This window comes from Channa argus, chromosome 20 (genome assembly GCF_033026475.1).
Source record: "Channa argus isolate prfri chromosome 20, Channa argus male v1.0, whole genome shotgun sequence".
NCBI classification, from domain to species: Eukaryota; Metazoa; Chordata; class Actinopteri; order Anabantiformes; family Channidae; genus Channa; species Channa argus.
In genome coordinates this window covers 11863614-11884755 of record NC_090216.1, presented here as the reverse complement: position 1 = coordinate 11884755, position 21142 = coordinate 11863614, and the positions used below count along the sequence as shown (strand labels likewise).

Sequence of the window (21142 nt, the reverse complement as noted above, 5' to 3'; positions counted from 1 at the left end):
CTGAGACTTGGTTTAATAAGGGGGGAAGGGTTTTCTCTCACACAGTAATAAACAACCAACGGAACATCCATTTGTCTACATGCCCACTTAAAAATGGCCAACATAAATCAGGTGGCAGGCTCCCAAGCTGCTCTTTTAATCATTATGAAGGGCTGTCATGCAACTGTTGCTTATGAATGGTCAAAAAACAAATAAACTGTGTTTTACAATTTTGTTTTGAAAAAGACCATCTTTTATCCCCGTCAACAAAAATTGATGGTGACAACATCTTGTGGATATTGTGTTTCCACACACACACACACACACATATATAAATAAAGGAGTTACCTGGGAAATTACTTCCCAGAAGCAAACACCTCAATGTCAGATGTAAATAATATCAGAGCCCATCATGTGAGAGAATAGCTTCTACATTTTTTATTGGTCAGCACCAACAGATGGAGAAGCTAGAGCTTAGTGGTTCTTTGTGTTGCTTTGTCACCCACAGACTACCACATAAAGCATGATTGTGTCCATTTTATCCCACAGGTCTAACGAGATTTAGTTTGGAACAGAGAAATGACAGAGACAACTTGATTTGTGAAAATGGGTGGATTTGCAGGGGTGTAATAATATATACACATACACACACACATCAAAATTAAATGAATTCACAATCATTTTTTTGCAGAATCTGAAGCAAAACATTTAAACGCCTTAGACTAATAATAAAAAGGTGGAGCCAGAAACTCTAGCACAACTTACAGTGATGAGTCCAGTTATGTTACACTGTAGAAGACTTGTATTCTCCACCACCATCTCACCAACCAAAGGACTGAAGGATGGAGCACAGCTCCAGCTCACTGCAAATACACACAAGCACTCAAACACATTCACAACAACTTGTTTTTTATATCCACCTTAAGAAATATACACAGGTCAGCCACAACATTAATACCACCTGGTTGCAACATAAAAATAATGTTTTTTTATAAAAAATATTGTGAAATACTTATTATGAGGTAACCACCTGTGATTTGGAACAGTTTTTACACCGGATGCCCTTCTTGATGCAACCCTCCCCAATTTCTACTGGGCTTGGGACCGGCAGTGCATGGCTGGGGATAGGGGTGGGTTGTTGGGGGTTCAGTGTCCTACCCAGGAACCCTTTGACATGTGGTCAGGAAGAAGGCGCGAACAACCAACCCTATGGTCGGTAGGTGGCCACAACTGAGCCACTGCCACCGTGTAACAAGCTGTAAAATCAGCTCCACCTTTATCAACAGTGATCCTGGACCTAATGTATTACTGTACATGTTTTGCCATAGTTACCATAATTAGTATTATTTAAAATACATTATTTTCTTAGTTGCGTACTTTTATTCTTGTACTTTAATTACAATTTAGATAAACTCCCTTTACTTGAGTGATATATTTGAAGTGCTTCTTGTAGTGGAGACTGTTTTAGGGTATTACTTGCTTTTTCACTTGAGTATTGAGTTTCTGTACTTCTACTACCGCGGCACCCAGATGTATAATTTCTTTTCAATAGACAAAAAAGAATACATGGTGGGAATTTTTGTTGACCTTAACAAGGCATTTAACAACATTGATCATATATTTTTGTTACAGAAATTAGGAAGGTATGGAATACGAAGTGTTGGACAGTCATAACTTGATAATAGATACCATTATGTCCAGCTAAATAATACTGATTCAGAACTGGCAAATCTGAATTGTGGAGTGGCACAAGGATCTGTCTTAAGAACAAAGTCATTTAATTTGTAAATTGTAATTGTAATTATTTGGTATGTCAAAAAAGGCTTTAAGTGTATATTATTTGCAGATGATACAAATTAAACAGCTGGGTGTCATCAGTGACAAGATAACCTGGAAACTATTCATAACTTGTGGGAAATGAAAGCAACATCAAAGATCTTCTATATGAGAAAGCTTTGAATATTTTATACTGTTCAATTGTTAGATGTTCAATAGATTTCTAAATAGTTTCTAAAATCACAGTTAATAAAATCTGATGATCTAGTAGCCTTTAAAATTGTTCAGATATTATATAAAGCAGGAAAAAAATTGCTACCAAAGAATATACAGAATAGATTTTAAGCGAGAGAAGCTATAATGTCAAAGGAGACTTTATGTTTAGGTAAATAAGAGGCAGACCAAATTTTAAAAAGCAAATCTGTTTCCGTCAGAGGGGTGAATTAATGCAACAAAGTTGAGGATAAATTAAAAACATGTAAAACCCTTAATGTGTGTAAGAAGATTTTTAAAAATAATTAGTTGAATAAAACAAAAATGTATTGTAACATGACTTGGTATCTAGGGGCAACCAATTGCTGAGTGAAAAGTTGTCTTCTTGTTGTTAATTTGACCATTGCTTAAAAACTACTAGATATATTTTTTATTGTGGTATTTATTCGAGATATAAAGAGGGTTAGAATGGCAAATGAGTATGCAATAACAAAGGAGTAGGGTTATGAATAAAGTTTGGCTTCAGCCTACTTCCTTTCGGGCTCATTTAAGTGGACATCAAGTACCATATAGTAGAACACTGACTGTAAATTGTACAAAGATGCAATGATATGCCTGAGGAATGTTAATTTAATTGTCAAGACTCAAAATAAAGCCCTATGAAAGAAACTAAAATGTAACATTTTGCTGTTGGCTGTATAGCCAACAGACTGCTCAGAGTAGCCAAGCTGACCCTTGTCCTACATGACATTAATAACACCCCCAATATTAATGTTGTGGCTGATTGGTGTATAATCAGGTATTGAACAATACTAATACAGTTTTAGCAACTTTTTACTTTAAACATATTGTTTTACTGTGTGGTTGGTTCTACATGAAGCAACACGTTGGGTTGCTGACCTTTGTACTTTGTAACCACAGCTGAGTTGACACAGAGAGGTTCCTGGAAGTCCACCCTTAGACTGGTGCTGCTGCTGACAGAGAGGCGAACTACACTGGGAGTGTCAGGAGGGTCTTGGTAAGCGGACAGACAGAAAGACGCCCAAGTGAATAAGCAGAGAGACAGACAGGTAAACACAAGAAGACTAAGCTATACAGCATATTATAACCATTGAAGTGCAACTGTTTCGCTTTCAGACCTGAAAAAGTTTTAAAAGTGTCAGATAGTAGATGCTTGTGAATTTAATGAAATGTAGCATTTAATGGGCAGAAATGTTCAGAAATTAATGTCAACTCATTCTAAACTGAGAAGCAATGGTATCACTTATTGTGAATATAACTACATTAACATTATTTGTATGTGCAATTTCCTTCCATGTTCTTACAATTTTCTCCATCAAATTACATGAGTATGTGGAATTATAAAGTAGGGGAAGATCTTTTTTACATCAAAGGACGATTAGTCTGGATCGAAGGGAGGAGTGTGTGCATGGGTTTTTAGGGGGGGGGCGTCTACCCTGCCACTAAACGTGTCATGAAAGGCCTATAAAAATTAAAGCAGAAATACAGGGATGTAATGTTTATGCACACAAAAACACACACTGTTGTGTGCTAGGCCTTGCAGTGTGGAAGCCATTAACTTCCAGGCCAGACAATTTGCCAGCAGAGAAAAAAGGGTGCCAAAATGAAAACTAAAGAACACTGGTGGACTGTTGCAGTGATCTGAGCAGCAACATCTTTCAACAGTTTAGCAGGTAAAAAAATCGATGTCCTAAAGCCTTACTGGCATGCTCGAAGCCCGTCTGCATACGTCGAAAGAGCCGGAGCCTCCACTCCCAGGCTTTTAGCTGCCTCTCTTGGTCAGATCCCTCCTGCTCACTGGGACCCTCGCTGTGCACCTGAGCTTGAAGGTCCGACACCCGCTGCTCAGCTTCCTGCACCAAGGTGGCCAAATGCAATGCTCGGCCCTCCAGACTCACAACTAAGAAACAGATTGGAGAGAGCAAAGTCAATGCATGCATACTTTACTAGAAGAGTGACATTACCACATTTCACATGTTAAAATTACATTGCCAGTTACAAAAACGTTTTCTCTTTTATTAACGCATACAGTAACAACAAATATTAATAAGCATAGGAGGGATGTTGAGTATTGATGGTTACCTCGAAAAGCAAATGCAAAACACTGACAATGGTGGCAAGAATAGATCTTTCCTGTAAAACACTGAAATCTTCACCGCTTTGAATATTGCAGGGACAAAATATAAAGTTGTTTTGTTAGCTTAAACTAATTATAATTAATATATATTGCCTTAACAATGCACATGACTGTGATACTGCAAGAAACCCACTGCCTGCAATGTTGCAAATTGCTTTTGCAGACCACTTTTATGTCTTTGTTTGCCAAAATGCTGTGGCAGAATCCTTAATAAACTTCATTTAATGTAACTAAGCAATGACATCACCTAGAAAATAACAGAAAATGAGGCAATGAAAGAGAGAGGGGTGAGAGAGGGAGGAGTATTTTTCGTATGCTGTTATAAGGCAACCCAAAATGGTGGGAACATGCATAGGCATCATTTTAAACTGCCACTGTAAAACTATTTTTCTGCAAAACTTGTGGAAATTTGTGTATAACCGATCTATTTATATACTATGCCACAGTCTCACACAGCTTCCATCAGAGGAATGTTTTTCTCTTAAAGGGGGTAGTGGTGTTACTAAAACAATGTGGCTGATGATGTTTGCTTAAATAGAAAACAAGTGCACATGCATACAGCTCACTTTATATAAAAATATAGAAAAGGTAATATAAAGCTGGTAAGGTCACAAAAGACAGTAGCATACTGTACTTCTTTGGTGGCTGGTCATTCCTGGAGTGCTTTGGACTGGTGTGTGTCTGTGTTTAGTCTGTGTGGTCTGTGTTTGTTCATTGTAGATTCCACTGTTGAGCGTTAGATTCCACTGTTGACAGTAAGTTTAAAGCTCTGTGTCAAAATGTCCATCTGGGTGTTTAATTCTGCGGCTCTCTCAGTTTCTCCTTGGTAGCTGCGAGCTTTGCCTTAAATCTCTTCTGTGTCTCTTCTGGGTGTCAGTTTTGTTGTTCTCCACAGCCACTTGTGTGAGGTCTTAATGGGAGTACAAGGGTTGAGTATTATTTGAGTAGTTAAGGTTTAACTTACCAATATATATACATATATAGTCCAGAGGATCCTTGGACTCGGACTCTGGGATGAATGAAAGGAACTCTTGAAGATGCCTTTTGATTTACATTTTCAGCCCTTCCAGGCCTACTAGCTGTTCCAGATGCTGTCACCAGTGTGTATGTGTGTCTTGATTTGTCCTTATTTCACATCAGGACTGGGATCCTCAGCAGCACATTAAAGTGGCTTTGTCCTACCAAGAGCCACTGAGGGATTTATAATGTGAATATGAAGTTGCTTTAGAGAATCTGTTTGACTGTCTTCGTCTTCCTTTGTCTTTCTGGTAACCACACACTGTGAAGTCAATCACCGCAATATCAATACACATCAGAATCAATTCCTTTCAAAGCTCAAGGAAAAGTCTGCAGTGTCTTTGATGTTGATTCTACTCAGATGGAGTTTGATTAATACATGCTTATTAAAATAGAGGGTGAGCCTTTACTTTACTTATGCAATGTTCTCTCCATTTCTTTTTTCAGTTTCAGCATTTTATATACACACACACGCACGCACGCACACACACACACACACAAACACACAAGAGTCACACTTGCTCATGAGTTATTTGGGTTGTGGACAGAGAACAAAATCAAAGAGCAAACTTTAGTAAACACCACAATCCATTCAAGTGTTTTCAATTTAATGATACCTTTATAAGATGTCTGGCTCAGCTCTGGAGAAGCGTGTGTATGTGCACGAGTACAAACACAAACAGTTCAGGAGCCTTACTGGCGAGTTCTAATCATTAACAGAAGAAGGGAGAGGAGGCCCAGCAGATCACAAACAGTGAAAAGTGCTTATGAAAATGACTAATATTGCATGATGATTACCACCCCTTTATTGCCATAGTATGTTTTTTATGCCAGCAAAAAACAGAATCTTAAATGGGATTTTGTTAATAGTTTGTGGATGAATGCGTCACAAATGTGCATGATAGAGGATTATGGTAGCTGATGATGTTGTGACAGCATTGTTGGTTTCCACAACCACAGCTTTACAGTGGGCTCACAAAGAGGTGCTGTTGTAACACAAACCAACTCTTTCTGGGATCAGTTTTGAGCTATGCTAAATACTAAAATCTATGTAGAAAAAAAAAAAAGATTTGTCAGAGATATGGCAGTAAGTGACAGATGTGGTTTTTTGGCTTCACTTGCATTCTTAGCTTATAAAAGTACAAGTTGTGTTCAACACAAAACAATTAGAACTGGCTTTTTCCATATATATTAGAATCGGGCAAATCAATTCACTTCCTGATGAAAGCCACAGTAGTCTTTACTATGGTGTGGCTAGCTGGAGGCAAAACAAAGAAAAACTGGTGGGAAAAACACATGTCCTCAGGTTACATCATCTCCTGAAAATGTCATCTGTGTTTTTCGGTAAATGGAATTTAAAGAGTAATGGCTCTAATTTGATGTTTTATCGCATACCACGTGCCACTGCCTATAAAAAATTAGAAAACAAAAAACTAAACAAAGTCAACTGGGCTTAATGATGAAAGGCTTTGGACTGAAGTGAAAATGTTTGTAAAGTGTAAGTATTGTCTATTGTAGGTTTGACATGCCCATCCAAAGTTAATCAGAAATTTGGACAAATAGACAAATAACGGGTGATTTCTTTCATAAATTTCTATCTATCTCCATTACCTAACTTTGTTAACATAGTTGAATGCTTCAAGTGTGTGTTCAAGAAGTTGTATTGTCAATGCCTGGTCATTCATTGAGTGAGTGTAAAGTGGTTTAAAAAAATCCAGTTATGTTAGTTAATGTTAACATCCCAGCCTAACATCAAAGCCTGGATTGCCCGGAATGAGTGACCTGCATATAAAGATAAACTCACCATGTCTTCAGGAATCATCAAAAACACAAGAGAACAACTAGTGTTGTCCCCAGCTACTGTCCGCCAATACAAAAGGTCTCTATTAGTAACAACAGAACAGATTTAGAATTATTTCTACAGAAAAAAAAGAGGAAGAGTGCAAAACACAACAGTGCTATGTCACGACTATATTAATTTGTAGCTTCGGGCAACTTTGTTTGACCTCGCTTAAAAATACCTAGTCTTTGTCTTTACACGCCTGACACTAATTATGTACTGAGAGGTACTGTATGCTCAGTTCTTCTACTCACAGTGGGGACTCTCCTTCGCACCTGCTCGCAGAAGCAGCTTGGCCATGGGCACATTGTTGGTCATGATGGCAATATCGAGGGGTAGGAGGCCCTCACTGTTTGGGGTGTTGAGGTCCAGCTCCTCCAGACTATATTGGGATAGAAGCAGCTGTACCAAGTCCAATTCCTGGTGTTCCACTGCCTCAAACAAAGCGTCATTACTCTGAAACTGTAAAAAAATTAAAATACACCCGGAGTGAAAAAAGAACACTATGGAATAGGAAAGCTCTATTTGGAACATTTCAGCTTTAATTAGCGAATGTGTAGCACTGCAATCATGTATAATTTATTCTCCCTACAAACACAGACGCACAAATGCATGCACACACCCACACATACACACACACTCACTTTTCTCTCAATACACTTTTAACTACAAAAGCTACATTGGAAGATTTGAGGTATTACTACCTTGACTATTTTTAGATTACAATGTTCCTTAGTTTATCGTTTTTTCCTTTGCCATCTCTCTGACTTACTATGGCGGTTTTGCGCAGCCTCTCTTTTTCTCCTCCCCGTCCTGACACCACATTGTCCTCCAGGGCAGGAGAGTTGGTGCCCACACGGAACTTTCCAGACAAGTTGCGGTAAAGGCGGCGGGCCGCACTTGGCGAGGATAGGCTGGCTGACTTGCGGGCCTGGGCCGGCTGGTGGGCCTGGTCCCCTCTTACAGGCTGCATCATCTTGGCAGAGTCAGCCCTGGAGGAAAGAAGAGTATGTGAAAGGGGAGATGAGGAAAGAGAAATAACTGTAATATAATATTTCGTACAATACATAACACCCTCTGATCAGTTCCTATTTCCTTTAAGAATGTAGTTCTTTGTACACAATCATAATACTGACAATTACACAGTGCACTTATCATGTCCTTGAAAGCTACTAATGACCAGAAGCAAATTCTTTGTATGTGTGAGTGTGCTTGGTCAAAAAAACAGATTCTGATGTGTTACTACTCCCTGTAGCTCAAAACTGTAGATAACATCAGTTGTGGCCTGCCTAATGCAACCCCAGTACTAATTTCAATATTGATCTAAACACCAAGGAATTGCTCATACTATGCCAAATATCAGCTCTGCATATAATTCATTTAAACATATTTAATGTCTATATTGGTTTGGCACTGTCTATTGTGACCCCTCAAACAAAAGCAATACCCAGTCATCACCCCTGTGTTTAAAGAATGGCGATCACCTACTTTAAGGCTTGATTTCTAATATTAAAAGGAAAATGCAACAATAGGTTTTTACAAGAATAACACATTTACATAGTTCAACAATTGTTTTTAAATCCCATTAATACCACGACCCCCCACAAAATATTATCTTCAACCCCCAGGGAGGAAGGTCCAAACACCTGGCTGAGAACCACTGATCTATGGCATAGTGATAAATTACACTGATCTGCCAGATGGGCACCATTGGCATTATCGGTTCTTAGTCACTGGAGCTGTGTGAGTCATTATGCACTGGTAATGCCAGCCTAGTTGCTAGTTTGCCAGTATTGCAGTGTGTCTCATTCAAGATCATCATCTTTTGCCACTGATGTCTTGGCATCACTGGTATGACGACTATGCTGCCCCTCTCTATTCTAACATGGGAACTATGTGAATGACTGTGTATTTCTAGGGTGAGTCTGGTACATGGTGTTCACACACACTCAACTGCTGAAGAAAATGTCATCAGGACTCTCAAAGCGATAGTGATAAACTCTGTGACAGGTCCCACCAAAGAGATCCAGAGATAAACACATTTTTAAAGAATGCAATTTCTACACCTTTCTCTGCTCCTCTTAACATCATGTTTCTCTTTTTATTATTACTTTACCTTTCTGCTTTTCTGATACACTCCTTTCCCTTGCTCCTGGCCTTTCGTTCTTTCCCTTTATGTCCTTATTGACTCACTTTTTCCATTCATCCTCCATGTTCTCCTCTTCACCTTTCTCTGTCTTTGTCACATCTCTTTTCATATTTACTGTAGTTTACTTAGATGCTATTTGCTCAAAAGAAGAAAAAAGGTCATTGGTAAGTATGTTACATCTGATTTTGAGATTTTCATGTTTAAAAGGAATAAAATGAAGATATACATATCAAACATACTGAAATTGAAGCAATTACATATTTTGTCATCAGCCAGCCTAATCACTGAAAGATTTCAAAGTGGCAAAAAGATGTTAATTTGAATCTCTGCAGCAGTCAGCAAGTTTGTCTTGAGCCATGTGTCCAGTTCAAGTCCTTGTGAAATGCTCTCTTATTATCAGTCACTCTGGAAAAGATTAGTTAAATACCACAAATGTAAATGTTGTTCTTAAAAAGCAATGGTTAGAACAAGAGCACACAGAGGTTGACAAAAGTAAATAAAGGTTGAGTTCGTTAAGGCCAACATGCCATATGCCAAGAAGTATGACACAGCCCAAGAACAGATTTGTCAAGGTGAGAACATCTGTAGGAAAAATGTTATTTATACTCCTGCTCTGGACGTGTGAGCCCACATGAGCACGCATACACATACACACAAACCCTCCCCCAACACATGCAGTTTGTACAACAGCTGACAGCGGACCACATTGTCGACTTTAAAGCAGCTCCAAGCCCCTGCAACAAGCCTTTTTTCACAGGGCAGATACACCTAAAATACCCCCGATCCCCATCCCTTCCCGCTCCGTCCCATCCATCTCCACTCCATCCCGTAATAGAGGCCTTATTTTAGACATCCTCGTGTTCCCAGCTGAGCCTAACCTATTCCAGTGTTCCAGATAAAGCGCGGCAGGTATTTGGAATAATTTTTCCATGGGCCTGGCCCGGAAGATAAAACAAGAGATATATTTGCAATGCGTGCGCTAGTATCCCATTTCAAAGAGAAAGCTCATTGGAATCCAGCCCCAGGATTATTGTTATTTGCCTGAGATGGAACAGATGACTTTTTTCTGTCGGCAGGATGGTGCCCCATCGCTCTAGGGAGTATGCAATGTGGTATGCTTGTGCTTATTTGTTTGCATCCTACACATGAGAATGGGATGCCATTTTCCAATGACATCCCCCCTATTCAGAAGAAAATTTCAGCAACCAATATTAATGCGGTAAACTGATAACCATTATGATGACTTTATGCCTTTGTTACTTTATCCATTGAATGTCCCCAGTGGAGACAGAAAAGGAACATGTGCCCGGTGTCCACAGCTCTGGTGACAAAACTTACACATCTTTTGCGATCACATACGAAAATGTTGTGTTTATTTAAACAATGTGTCAACAAAGAAATCTAATGAAACGGAGCTAAAACTGGCAGCTTGTATTGGTTGAAATCATAATTTACATCCTATCTCTTCGCTCATATCAGACACATAACTAACACTGCACAGCAATAATATCACAAAGAAGCATTTAAATGGTCTTTGTCACACAATTACCTTCACTTCCTACACTTTTACCCAGTTTGGAAGCAGTTGTTCTGGGAAACTAATGTCTCTACCAAATACCACGCCCTATGTTCAACCCCTGATCAAGCCCACATCAAATACAACCAGCCTGGCCAGAACAGTGAGACTGCATCTGCCCCTCATACAGTCAACACCCACAAGTTAGAAACACACATACACACTGCATCTGCTTTATTAGTTGTATTAACTTGTTTACACAAACAGCTTAGTACTCCAGACAGTGACTCACATGTAAATGAAGATTACATATAAAATACGCATAGTCTAGACATTTACTTGCTTCACTAAGACAAGTTTCTATAAAAGTCAAGATGGGGAAGACCTGTGATCTAAGCAAATGATAAATGACTGTTGGTTCCAGCATTGCAGAAATTGCTGAGTTTCTGGGATTCTTGTGGAAGCTAAAAAGGAACCGGTGCCACAAGTACACACAACAGCTCATAACAGTGGTTTTCTGTAATCTAAACAAACAATGTTTGATGTGGTGAGTGCCAGCTCATATCGTAACATATACAGTACAGTAAAAAGTAAAGTCACAACCCACGGAAATCATGAAACCATCCAACTTGTCAACAGCACAACAGTAACAACACACACACAATATTCATACACTGTGGACTAGCTCAAACATCTGTTAGATTAGTTTCCCAGATTCAAGCTTGAGCATCTGGGTGAGTCAACAACAAAATCATCTCTGGTTCCTAAACACCTGTCTCATTCTGGTGCTTCAGTTTTGTCAGAATTGTGACTGGATGAATTTTTTCCCTCTTACTCACTAAAAGGGTTTCTTTGATTCTGACTCACTTTCTTTTCATTTTTTGATCCTCACTTTTGTATTTTTCTTTTCTTGTCTTTCTCTTTGTTTTTCTCTCTCTCTCTCTCTCTCTCTCTCACACACACACACACAAACACAAAATTAGTTTTTGTTTCCACCTTCTCTGCTTGTCATGGGGTGTAACATTCTACTTGAATGTCCCTTCTAATACAAATTTAGCAGAGTTGTTTTCAGACAAGAAAGGCATTGCATTGGTAATATCTCTATTTTCTTAAAATTATTTGGTCATTACTAATGGAAAATGCTGGGTTGGTTAGCACAATTTGAACCTTGAATATAAGCAGAAAACATGTTTTCACAACAATCTAAACTATAAACAATGGAAATGTTCTTTATCCAAACAAAAAGCCACTGAATCTGAATCTTTCTGTGTATGTGTGTGTTGTTTGCATATGTGCGTGAACATGTAGGCGCCAGAAAAGAACATTACCGGGATTGCTGCCCAAATTAGCTACAGCAACACAAAGGGAAATCTTTTTATAGTAGGAGACAAACGATACAATTATGATAATACAAAATGAAGGGAACATAGGAAACAATGCAAATCCAGTACATAAAGCATGGAGTTGTGTAAAAGATTTACTTCCAAAGTAACATTTAATAACAATTCATTTTAATACCCCATAACATCCCTCTCCCTCCCTGCCCAACACCTTCCTTTCCTTTGACTCTGCTGTAGCTCACAACACACCTACATCCTACCATCTCATCCCATTGTTTTACAGGGTAAGCTATATGTTGACAGTTCTGTCCCAGATCTCTAAACTTTTCACCAGAATTAGTCTACTGCCATGAGAACACATAAATTGATATTGCATGTTGGTGCATGTCCAATCATGTTTATTACACACAGGCACAACTGACACAACTGAGGGATGTCATTATTTCCCTACATAGGTCAAGTCCCACAAACTGAACAAAGAGCTAGGTTGATGAATAGAGGAACAGATAGAAAAAGCAAAGCATGTCACCAGTCAGAAAGTCCTAGCTGAAAAGGGTGGTGGGGGTCAGAGAGGCAGACACTGAAAGGAGAAAGTTTCACAAACTCACTCATACACGTACATACAGAGTACGCTGGCTGCTCTAAATGTGGCTTGTAAAAGGAAATTCTGAAATCTGAGTCTTGGCACCAGACAGGCTGGAAGCAGGCAGGCTGCTGGATGCACAGAGAGAGAGAGAGAGAGAAAGTAGATGTAGGGATTGGAGGTGGGGGTCTGGTGCGCTGTATTACTAGAATTCATATTGCTCTCCCCTCTGTTTTGCTCTTATCAGCTTATAGGCAACATGAGGGACAAAACTCCGTGGCCTGCAGCACCTCATTCACTCTAAGTTGACATGGCAATACAACAAATTATGCTCTCATACGCAGGGAAAGGGATGTGCAGCCAATTTTATAGCCAACATCACAATCAGAGTTACTCTTAGACTCATGGAGAATATTTAATTGAGGTATTTATCAGTTGTATGTTAATTTTTTAGTAGTATAAATTTGCTAAAATCCTTCCCTTCCGCTTTGTTCCCAATGTTCCTGCAGAGTGATATGCAGATATCCTACCAAATGTGAATTTTAAAAGTGGTACACTGTCCTAGAAGCCATGTATTTCATCTGCAAGATTTAGAATATTAGCTGTTCTATTCAAATGATGCTATTTTGATATTTAGAACAAGCAGACTCATGAACGCTGACAAGACATTACTCAAACATTACTGTAGCACCACAGGCAACAGACAGTACAACTGATAAAAGCCACGATAAAGCCATTGATTCTGTTGTTTACACCAGATTTACACTATCTTGACAATATTTTTCCACTGTTGAGTCATCCAGTATTGGTAATCCACTCAATCCTCAACTTCCTCTTTGTGATAAGCAGGCAGTGATGAGATGGTGCTTAGTTGTTGGGTATGGTTGTCTTGTCTCATCAGTGTCAAACAGTAAACCACCAAAAGTTGGTTGAGTGTAATGTACAATAGTATGTGCTAAGATCACTGATGCTGCTCAGTCAAAAAGTGAACAAACAGTTTTTTCTTTTCTTTTAAACTTAGATGTGACAACCTGTTTGTGAGCTGAGTGAATAACAGGGCAGTCGGGACATGCTTTCGACACTAGCTATATACCATACAATGCTGCATGCTCCCATGTATATGCACCCACACTGCCCTATATCGCTCTTTCACTTACAGTCATTTGCTCACTCCTTTTATCTTGTCCTCTTCATCTCACTTTTCTCTTTTCGTCTGAGAACGGCACAGTGTGTATGTATGTTTAACCTTTGAAGTTGGCCTGCTGTGCCGAGCAAGGCCTGCCACCTGTTGGCCCTGTGTGTGTGCATGTGTTGTGTGTGCATGCAGAGGTAAATCTCTCTAATTTTGATGAGTGGAGACAACAGCGGAGTCACCATGGGGATGTGGTGGCAGGCAGCGGCCGATGTTCTCAGGAGGGGGGTGGGGGTGGGGGTGGGGGGGTTGCTTCCATGATGGGATCACATACACAAACATACACACAACCCCTCCTCTGTCAGAGGCTTGGTGACACCATGTCTCCCACGGCGATCGTGGGCCCAGCCTGGGTGGCTCCAGGCCTTCTGTGTGTCTCTCAGTGTGTGTGTCACACCAAAGGGGTCCCTGCCTGGGCCGCCATATGCCACCCACCCAGCCAGGGAGAGGAGAGGGTGGGGGCGACCCCTGGCCACTGAAGCCACCAGTTGGCCCGTTCTCTCAGTCACACGCCAACCGGGCGCCATGTTTAAAGTCTCACGGCTGTTTATCTGGAGGGAGGGAGGTGGCTGGGTGGGGGAATTATTCTCTCCTGTCTGTGATACATCCTTTGTAAAAATGATAACATGTATGCTTACACACATCTGCACTAACTGGAGGCAAAGATGGATGACAGAGAGTGGAATGGTTGATGGTGTATCATAGCAGGGTAACACAGCCTGACATCAGGCATCATGTACGTGTGCACTTGGACAGCAAACATGGAAGGTTTAGCTGCTTATTTCTAGAACCTAGCTGAAGTTCAGCTAAAGTTCTTGAAGGAGAACTGGGATAAGGTTCCTATTCAGATCGATCTGAAGGATCTGACACATTTTTGAACTCTGGAGCTGTACAGCAACTGGACTGGCCAACAAAAGTTGTGACAAAGTCTGATTTGTTAAGATAAATGTGAGCAGTCAGCTGACGAATAAGAAAATAAATGTAGGAGAGAAAGTTTGCCGTGTTAGGTACGATACTTCACTAGCTTTCATACTGCCTCTGTCTCATTGTAGTGTAAATTGAAGTAGGTGTAGATGTCTGTACTACCTGAGCTTCCTATCTCAATCTGTAAACCATTTTCCAAAACTAGTTTCAAACCACAAACCTCTTGGGTCCCCAGCTGATTTCCTTTCTGCCTTTGACCCTGAAAACAACCCTGAAACACACAAACACAGAAAGATGTCCCTTATCAGCATGTAAGGACCACATGGAACCACACTAAACGTCTGAGATAGTGGCTTTTTGTCAGAAACATGCACATTACAATAAAAAACTGTATGGATTCCCTCCGTTTTTTCCCCCCTTTCCAAAGTTGTTGTTTTTGGAACTATTCATTGCTCCCCCTTTCTGCCTCTTTCAACCAATTTCAGACATCTCTGGCATTGCCATCTATCTCCTCTACCTCCCGATAGGTCATTCTAAGCCACCTTCCCCCCCTCTCGCTGTACCCCATCACCACCACGTCTCTCTTTGTTGGAGTGGAAACCAGAGTATCAAGTCTGAGTCACACAGGACAAGAGAGACCCAGCATCATAAATCTCCTTTAGGGCAGCCCACAGCATCTTGAGTCATGAACATAGTGTGTAAATGTGTGTGTGTGTGTGTGTGTGTGTGTGTGTGTGTGTGTGTGTGTGTGTGTGTGTGTATGTGTGTGTATGTGTAAATGCACATGCATCTGAGCCTGGGCATTTTCATATGTGTAAATACAAGTATGCATACATTTTTTTAAGAAAACACAGCCTATCCAATAGCAAAGAGGAAAGCAGAAACTTTGCTCCCTCGTGTGGACTGGAACCTTTAGTTTCTCATCTTGCCAACAACTCAGACTCAACAAATTGATATAGCAGGCCAAGAAAGAGTTTAACTTTAACTTAACAAAACATCGGAAACAATGAGAATAAACAGTTTTTAGCAATTGATGACTCTCTGCGCTGACTTATGCAGGACAATGCATTAAAATATTCTCAGAACTGAAAATAAGGTTTGAAGCCACTGACCACTCATTAAAATTTAATAAAACACTCACTCCACAGTCCATACAATGTCAAGTAATGCAAAATAGCTAATACTACAGCTTTGATTTTGCTTGATACAAAATGAAACTCACACGGTTCTTATTTTCCATGACTAATCTGCAAGCGAAGTCTTTATGATATAATATAATTTAATCCAATTTAAGGAGTCTTGGATACACAGAGTTTGTTCCCTTTGAGTGACATGCAGATACAGCCAGTCTTGATCAGTTTATCAAACATCAGTATTATGTAATAATTTTGGCCACAGAAAGCACAATCTTGACCAAAAACAGGGTGAACATAAGCCCTCCCAGCCCTCTCTCTCTGCTTTGGTACGGATGCACTGAAGGGCCATACAGAGCATTTTTCAGTTATGTTACAACTTCAAACACTAGCGCAGTTATTTCTCTCTCTCTCTCTCTCTTTCTCTCTCTCTCTAATTCTGGACGGAATTAGTCCTGTTTTGTAGTGAACCATAGCAAAATTTTCTAATTACAATTTCTAAAGAGAAAATAAAGGAATCTATAACCTCCTCATTTGTTTCTCTCGTTTTAACTGACAGCTCTCACCCACAGAAGAAAGGAGGAAAAATCTAAACATGGAAATGAAAAAGAGATATTGAGGAATATTAAAAGAAATTAGAACCAAATGAGGTGAGTGGTGCACATTCCAAAACCACTTTACACCCAGACTGTGATTTCTCTGTGTTCTTTTTTATTCCCCTTGTGCACAGTTCATAAGCATTAGCATTTGGTAACCCCCATTCCCTCTTACACACCCAGCTCAACACAGCGCTAACTATTACAATATGTGTTTGCTCATGTGTGTGTGTGAGCATGAATATTAAGGTGAAAATCAGACATGCAGACATGGGTTCCTGGCACTCCGTGTATGTGGGTTGACTATGGTAAGGACAGGCTGTTTTTTCCTGACATTAAAGTTAAGACATTATCCTAAGAGAGCTGTCAGCTCTGAATTATCCCTGAAGACAGGGTGGCACCAGACAGCAGAGAGGGCCTCGGGAGAGGATTTAAACCTTCCAGTGTATGTACTGTATACTGCATAGCCACACATCACAATGCAACACTTACTGGGTTAATGCCAAGTGCATTTGGTCAAACCTCAGTTTTTATTTATAAAGTGGATAAAGTGTGAGTGCTGAATGCCACATTTTATATAGATGTTTATATACTTATGTATAGTTTCCTCTCCAGGCCTACTGTCGGGGAGCAGCTAAGAAAATTAAAAACTGCTTGGCTTACATACAGCACATAGCTGCCTCGCCATTGTACTTTGTACTACAGAGCTGCCCTTCAGTCACCATGAGTGGAGTGTAGACATTGAGATTAGAATATTATTAATTCAGGAAAGAATTATGTTCCTATGATGCTTTATAAAAAGCGACTTTTTTTTCTGCAAATATGTTATATTTTCCCCATTTAACACCTCCCTTTCCTTTCTCCACCTTTCTTCACCAATACCCCTAGAGCCCATTTACTATGATTACCAATAACAATAACACTGCCATTATCTTTTATTATAACATTTTCCCAAGACCTTGCCAGCTCTCACAGACTTTGATAAAGCAAAACAGCTCCTGTTTAAAGCTTGTATATAGGGCTGCCTTGGCTCAGAATTCCCTTAATAGTCACAGATTGTTTGGGTTTCTGACTTGAATTAACATTATTGGCAATGGTCCACTAAACCGTAGTGTTAAGCCACCTGAGACTGTTTTAATGAGGAGTGGTGCTGGTAGATTTCCATTTTTGTATTTTACAAAAATCTTGCTTCACTTTATTAAATAGCATATATTGGTGAATGACCACATTTTCACAATTCACCTTTATTAAAGATTCACCTTTATTGTCAAGTGGAAGGTAAACATAAGATTCACTTAGGCATCCAGCAATTCTCAAACAAGAACCTAATTAAATCTGTCTGATCTGTACTGTGATTTCTCAGTAAAGTGCAATATATACTCTACAATAAAAATAAAAGCATCACAGTCACAGAGAAACAAGTAAATGATAAAAAGTAAACACGCAAATTAACCACATTTAATTATAAACTCACTTAATGCAAATGAGCGAAATTTCATTATTTTACTACAGTACCTGCACAGTAAGCTGAGACTTGTAGCTCTTTCTAATTACCTTCCAACACTATGTTTTGTACTCACATAAGTGCCCTACAAAGAAAATGATGTGTGTGTGACAACAATGAGGACTCTTAAAAAGAACACAGGAAGTGCTACAACTGTTAAACAATTTCAAAAATGCAACTGGGTCATGGCATGGTTTCAGTAGATGCTACTGGTACATGTGTTTTTGTTCTGTGTTGATGACCTTGCATACAGTACTAGCAGAGCTCTGCTAGATTTGTCAGAGGCTGGATCGGCCTTGTTTGACCTCTTAGAGGCATGACTCAGCCTTCAACGTCAGTCTCCTCCTGGGGTCCCTTGTTTATTATGTCACAAAAGGCCAGTCACCCTCCACCCCCAACTCCTCTTGTAAATGAGCATGTCCAATCTACCCTCTGTGTTTCATTAAAACCAGAGCACATCAATCAGGCCAGGTCCCCTCTCCAGCAATATGGGAAAAAAAACATGGAGCTGTTAAAGTAAAGGACCTCACACCGCATGTTCGCTCCAACACTCACACTTAACACCACATTTCTGCTGGTGGACCACACATTACAACTTCAGTCCAAGACCACACATTAGGGCTCATAGGGCAGACAAAAGACCTCATAAGACCTCACACTGGGCCCTTGCTTGATTCGATAGGACCTCAGAGAATGCCACACCTGTATGTACACAAACCAAAAAGTACCTTTACTGAATAGCTTCTGTAGTCCCTTTCCACCAATTAGAAACCTGGAAATTGTTAAGACCCGTAACTGTTTGTACATTTCTTACTTAAAAAATAAAATGCAAAGGAAGTGTAAGATCAACCTCAACCCAGGGCTGTTTTCCCAATAGTGAAAGAAGTGTTAGGGAAAAACTGAGAATACTAAACAGGAAGCTCGAGGCATGCCAGATGGATGGATGGCGGGACGGATGGGTAGATAAATGAGGAGAGGCCAGGCAAGAAGAGGGAAGACTGGGACAGATTCCCATGGGTGGGGATGGGAAGGCAGCCTTCTGATGGAAAGCTTTCAAACGCCTTTCATCGGCTGCCTGAAGACTGGAGCTTTACAAGAGCAAGATGAGCAGGCGCCACTGGAGCTGCTTGGCACTCTTCAACAAAACCCAGATGCAGAGACAAAGCAGGACCCTATCACCACTCCACCCATTCTCTACTCCCGCCCCAAACACAAACATCCAAATTCTCATCAGCATCAGCCTTGGTTTTGTACACAGCCATACCAAGCAGTGCTCAGTTTCCATTTTCTCTCTCCTGTTGAATGCTACTTGTCGTTCAATTAGGATAACTGAACATTCTGACACTGCTTTATGAAATTGTTTTTCATTTCATTATCTGAGATTTCATTATCCTAAGAGCTATGTAGATGACTTCTTGTCAGTAGTGTTAATCTAGTACCCTATTACCACCTTACATTACTGTTAGGGGTCATTAAAGAATTTGGCCTTTGGTCTTACCAATCCACACTAAGAGATCGTCTCCTGTAGGATGAAGGTCTGCCCGAGGACGTCTTCTCTGCCTTGGCCGGACGCTCTTTGAGTGATAGGCGATGGGTAAATTTGGAAATTCCTGATTCTGTCCTGAGAGACAACACAAGAACAAATAGATCAGAATCTGGTAACTTGTTTAGAGAACTTGGCCAATGGGTTGGGGCGATAGCAACCATTCTCTCTTGTAACACATATGCATATTTGTACAGAAGATTCAGTAATCTATTAGATATCCTTGCCAGTGCAGCATCACCAAAACTAAACTCTCATTTTACAGAAAGCAACGCTCTGTAGAAATGTAGCCCATGATGTTGATAAACAGTGTAACAATGCTGTAGTTCCCCTAGGAAACATTAGGTTTAAGGGGAAGCCGCATACTTCCTGCCTGATTTTCTCCAAATATTTTTCATAGAAAAAAAAGACACACATTTTAATCTCCTCTGCTGGATTGCCAATGTCCCAGTTCAACTTTCGGCTCAAAATTAAAAACAGGAAATGTAATATTTCTTCCATTCTAGCCGGGGACACATTTGATGACACTCAGCATTGCAATATTACCGTGGTAACAGTGGAGACTAATCAAAATGTAATTATATTCTCTATCAAAGAGCCAGCCACACAGAAGAACATTGTGCAGAAATGCAGAAGAGTATGTTATGTAAAAATTCAAAAGAAATATTATGCCAAAGGCTTTTACAAATGTATCACTGTACAAAATATAAAAATAACTAGATCTAAAATGTATAACTGGAGGATTTTTCTATTGGTTTCACAATACGGTCTCTTCTTAAAAAAAAAACTTGAGGAACATTCCTTGCTCATCTACCTCACACACATGCTGTTTGCATTTCATTATCAAATGATAAAAGATCTCTAATAATGACTCATAAAAACTCACACACATACATACATGTCCTCGCAACATGAGCCAAAAAGCATTTTAGTCTCCATGGTGAGCTCTGTTGGAGAAAAACGGTTAAATTGGGGAGCACCGAGCACTGGGGTGGACCCTGTCACTTAATATAAAACTTGGATTTGCCAATACTGCTGTTTATGTGAGATGCTACAGAAATACCAGTCCACATAAGGCTTTCATAAAACAGTATTGATGAAACCTTACACAATAGTTCATGTAGTTGCACTGATTACTTAAGATTGACATGAATGAAAGACAGTGTGATGATGTGGCCAGTTGCACATTCATTCAATTGTTAAAAAATATAATGTCATGTTCAGGTTTTTTTATCATGATGCAGGGGCCTGACATCACCCACAGTGAGTAATTCATATATTCTTGTCATGGTGACTGCTTCAGAACAGAAAGTCTGAAAGTGCCATGTCATGTTTAATGCTTATGAAAAACTGATCAGATCTGAGAGAACCAAAACCTTACCTGACTTGTAACCATTGCAACTGGAGTGTATGAAATTCTGCAGTGAGATTGGAAATGAATATAAAACCCTTAAAATCACAGATCCACACAAAATGGGAAACAGCTATGTACCGTACCTTGCCTGGAACATCAGCTCCTCTTTTTTTAAACTTTATAAAAACCTATTTTTCAGACTGAGTTTGATTCGTGGCCAAGGTTTCACTTTATCTAAAAATGTATATGATGACAGGGATCATAATTTAAAATTGATAACAGTGAATTCAAAACCAGACAAAAAATTACAAACATGTTAAACTAT

At 39.7% G+C, this 21142-nt stretch overlaps 1 protein-coding gene across 6 annotated transcripts in view; it reads right to left on the bottom strand.

The window, feature by feature from the left end:
- ankfn1b (ankyrin repeat and fibronectin type III domain containing 1b) overlaps window positions 1-21142 on the bottom strand; it is a 125919-nt gene that overhangs the window by 14495 nt on the left and 90282 nt on the right. For 4 of the 6 annotated variants that reach the window (XM_067488568.1, XM_067488569.1, XM_067488564.1 and 1 more), the window contains 7 exons: window positions 19419-19541; window positions 14908-14958; window positions 7756-7975; window positions 7238-7445; window positions 3692-3889; window positions 2869-2982; window positions 745-842 (listed from right to left, as the gene is read on the bottom strand). In XM_067488568.1, the coding sequence (XP_067344669.1) occupies window positions 745-842; window positions 2869-2982; window positions 3692-3889; window positions 7238-7445; window positions 7756-7975; window positions 14908-14958; window positions 19419-19541 (1012 nt within the window). The remainder of the gene's footprint in view (window positions 1-744; window positions 843-2868; window positions 2983-3691; window positions 3890-7237; window positions 7446-7755; window positions 7976-14907; window positions 14959-19418; window positions 19542-21142) is intronic. The other 2 variants (XM_067488567.1, XM_067488570.1) reach the window with 1 other exon arrangement.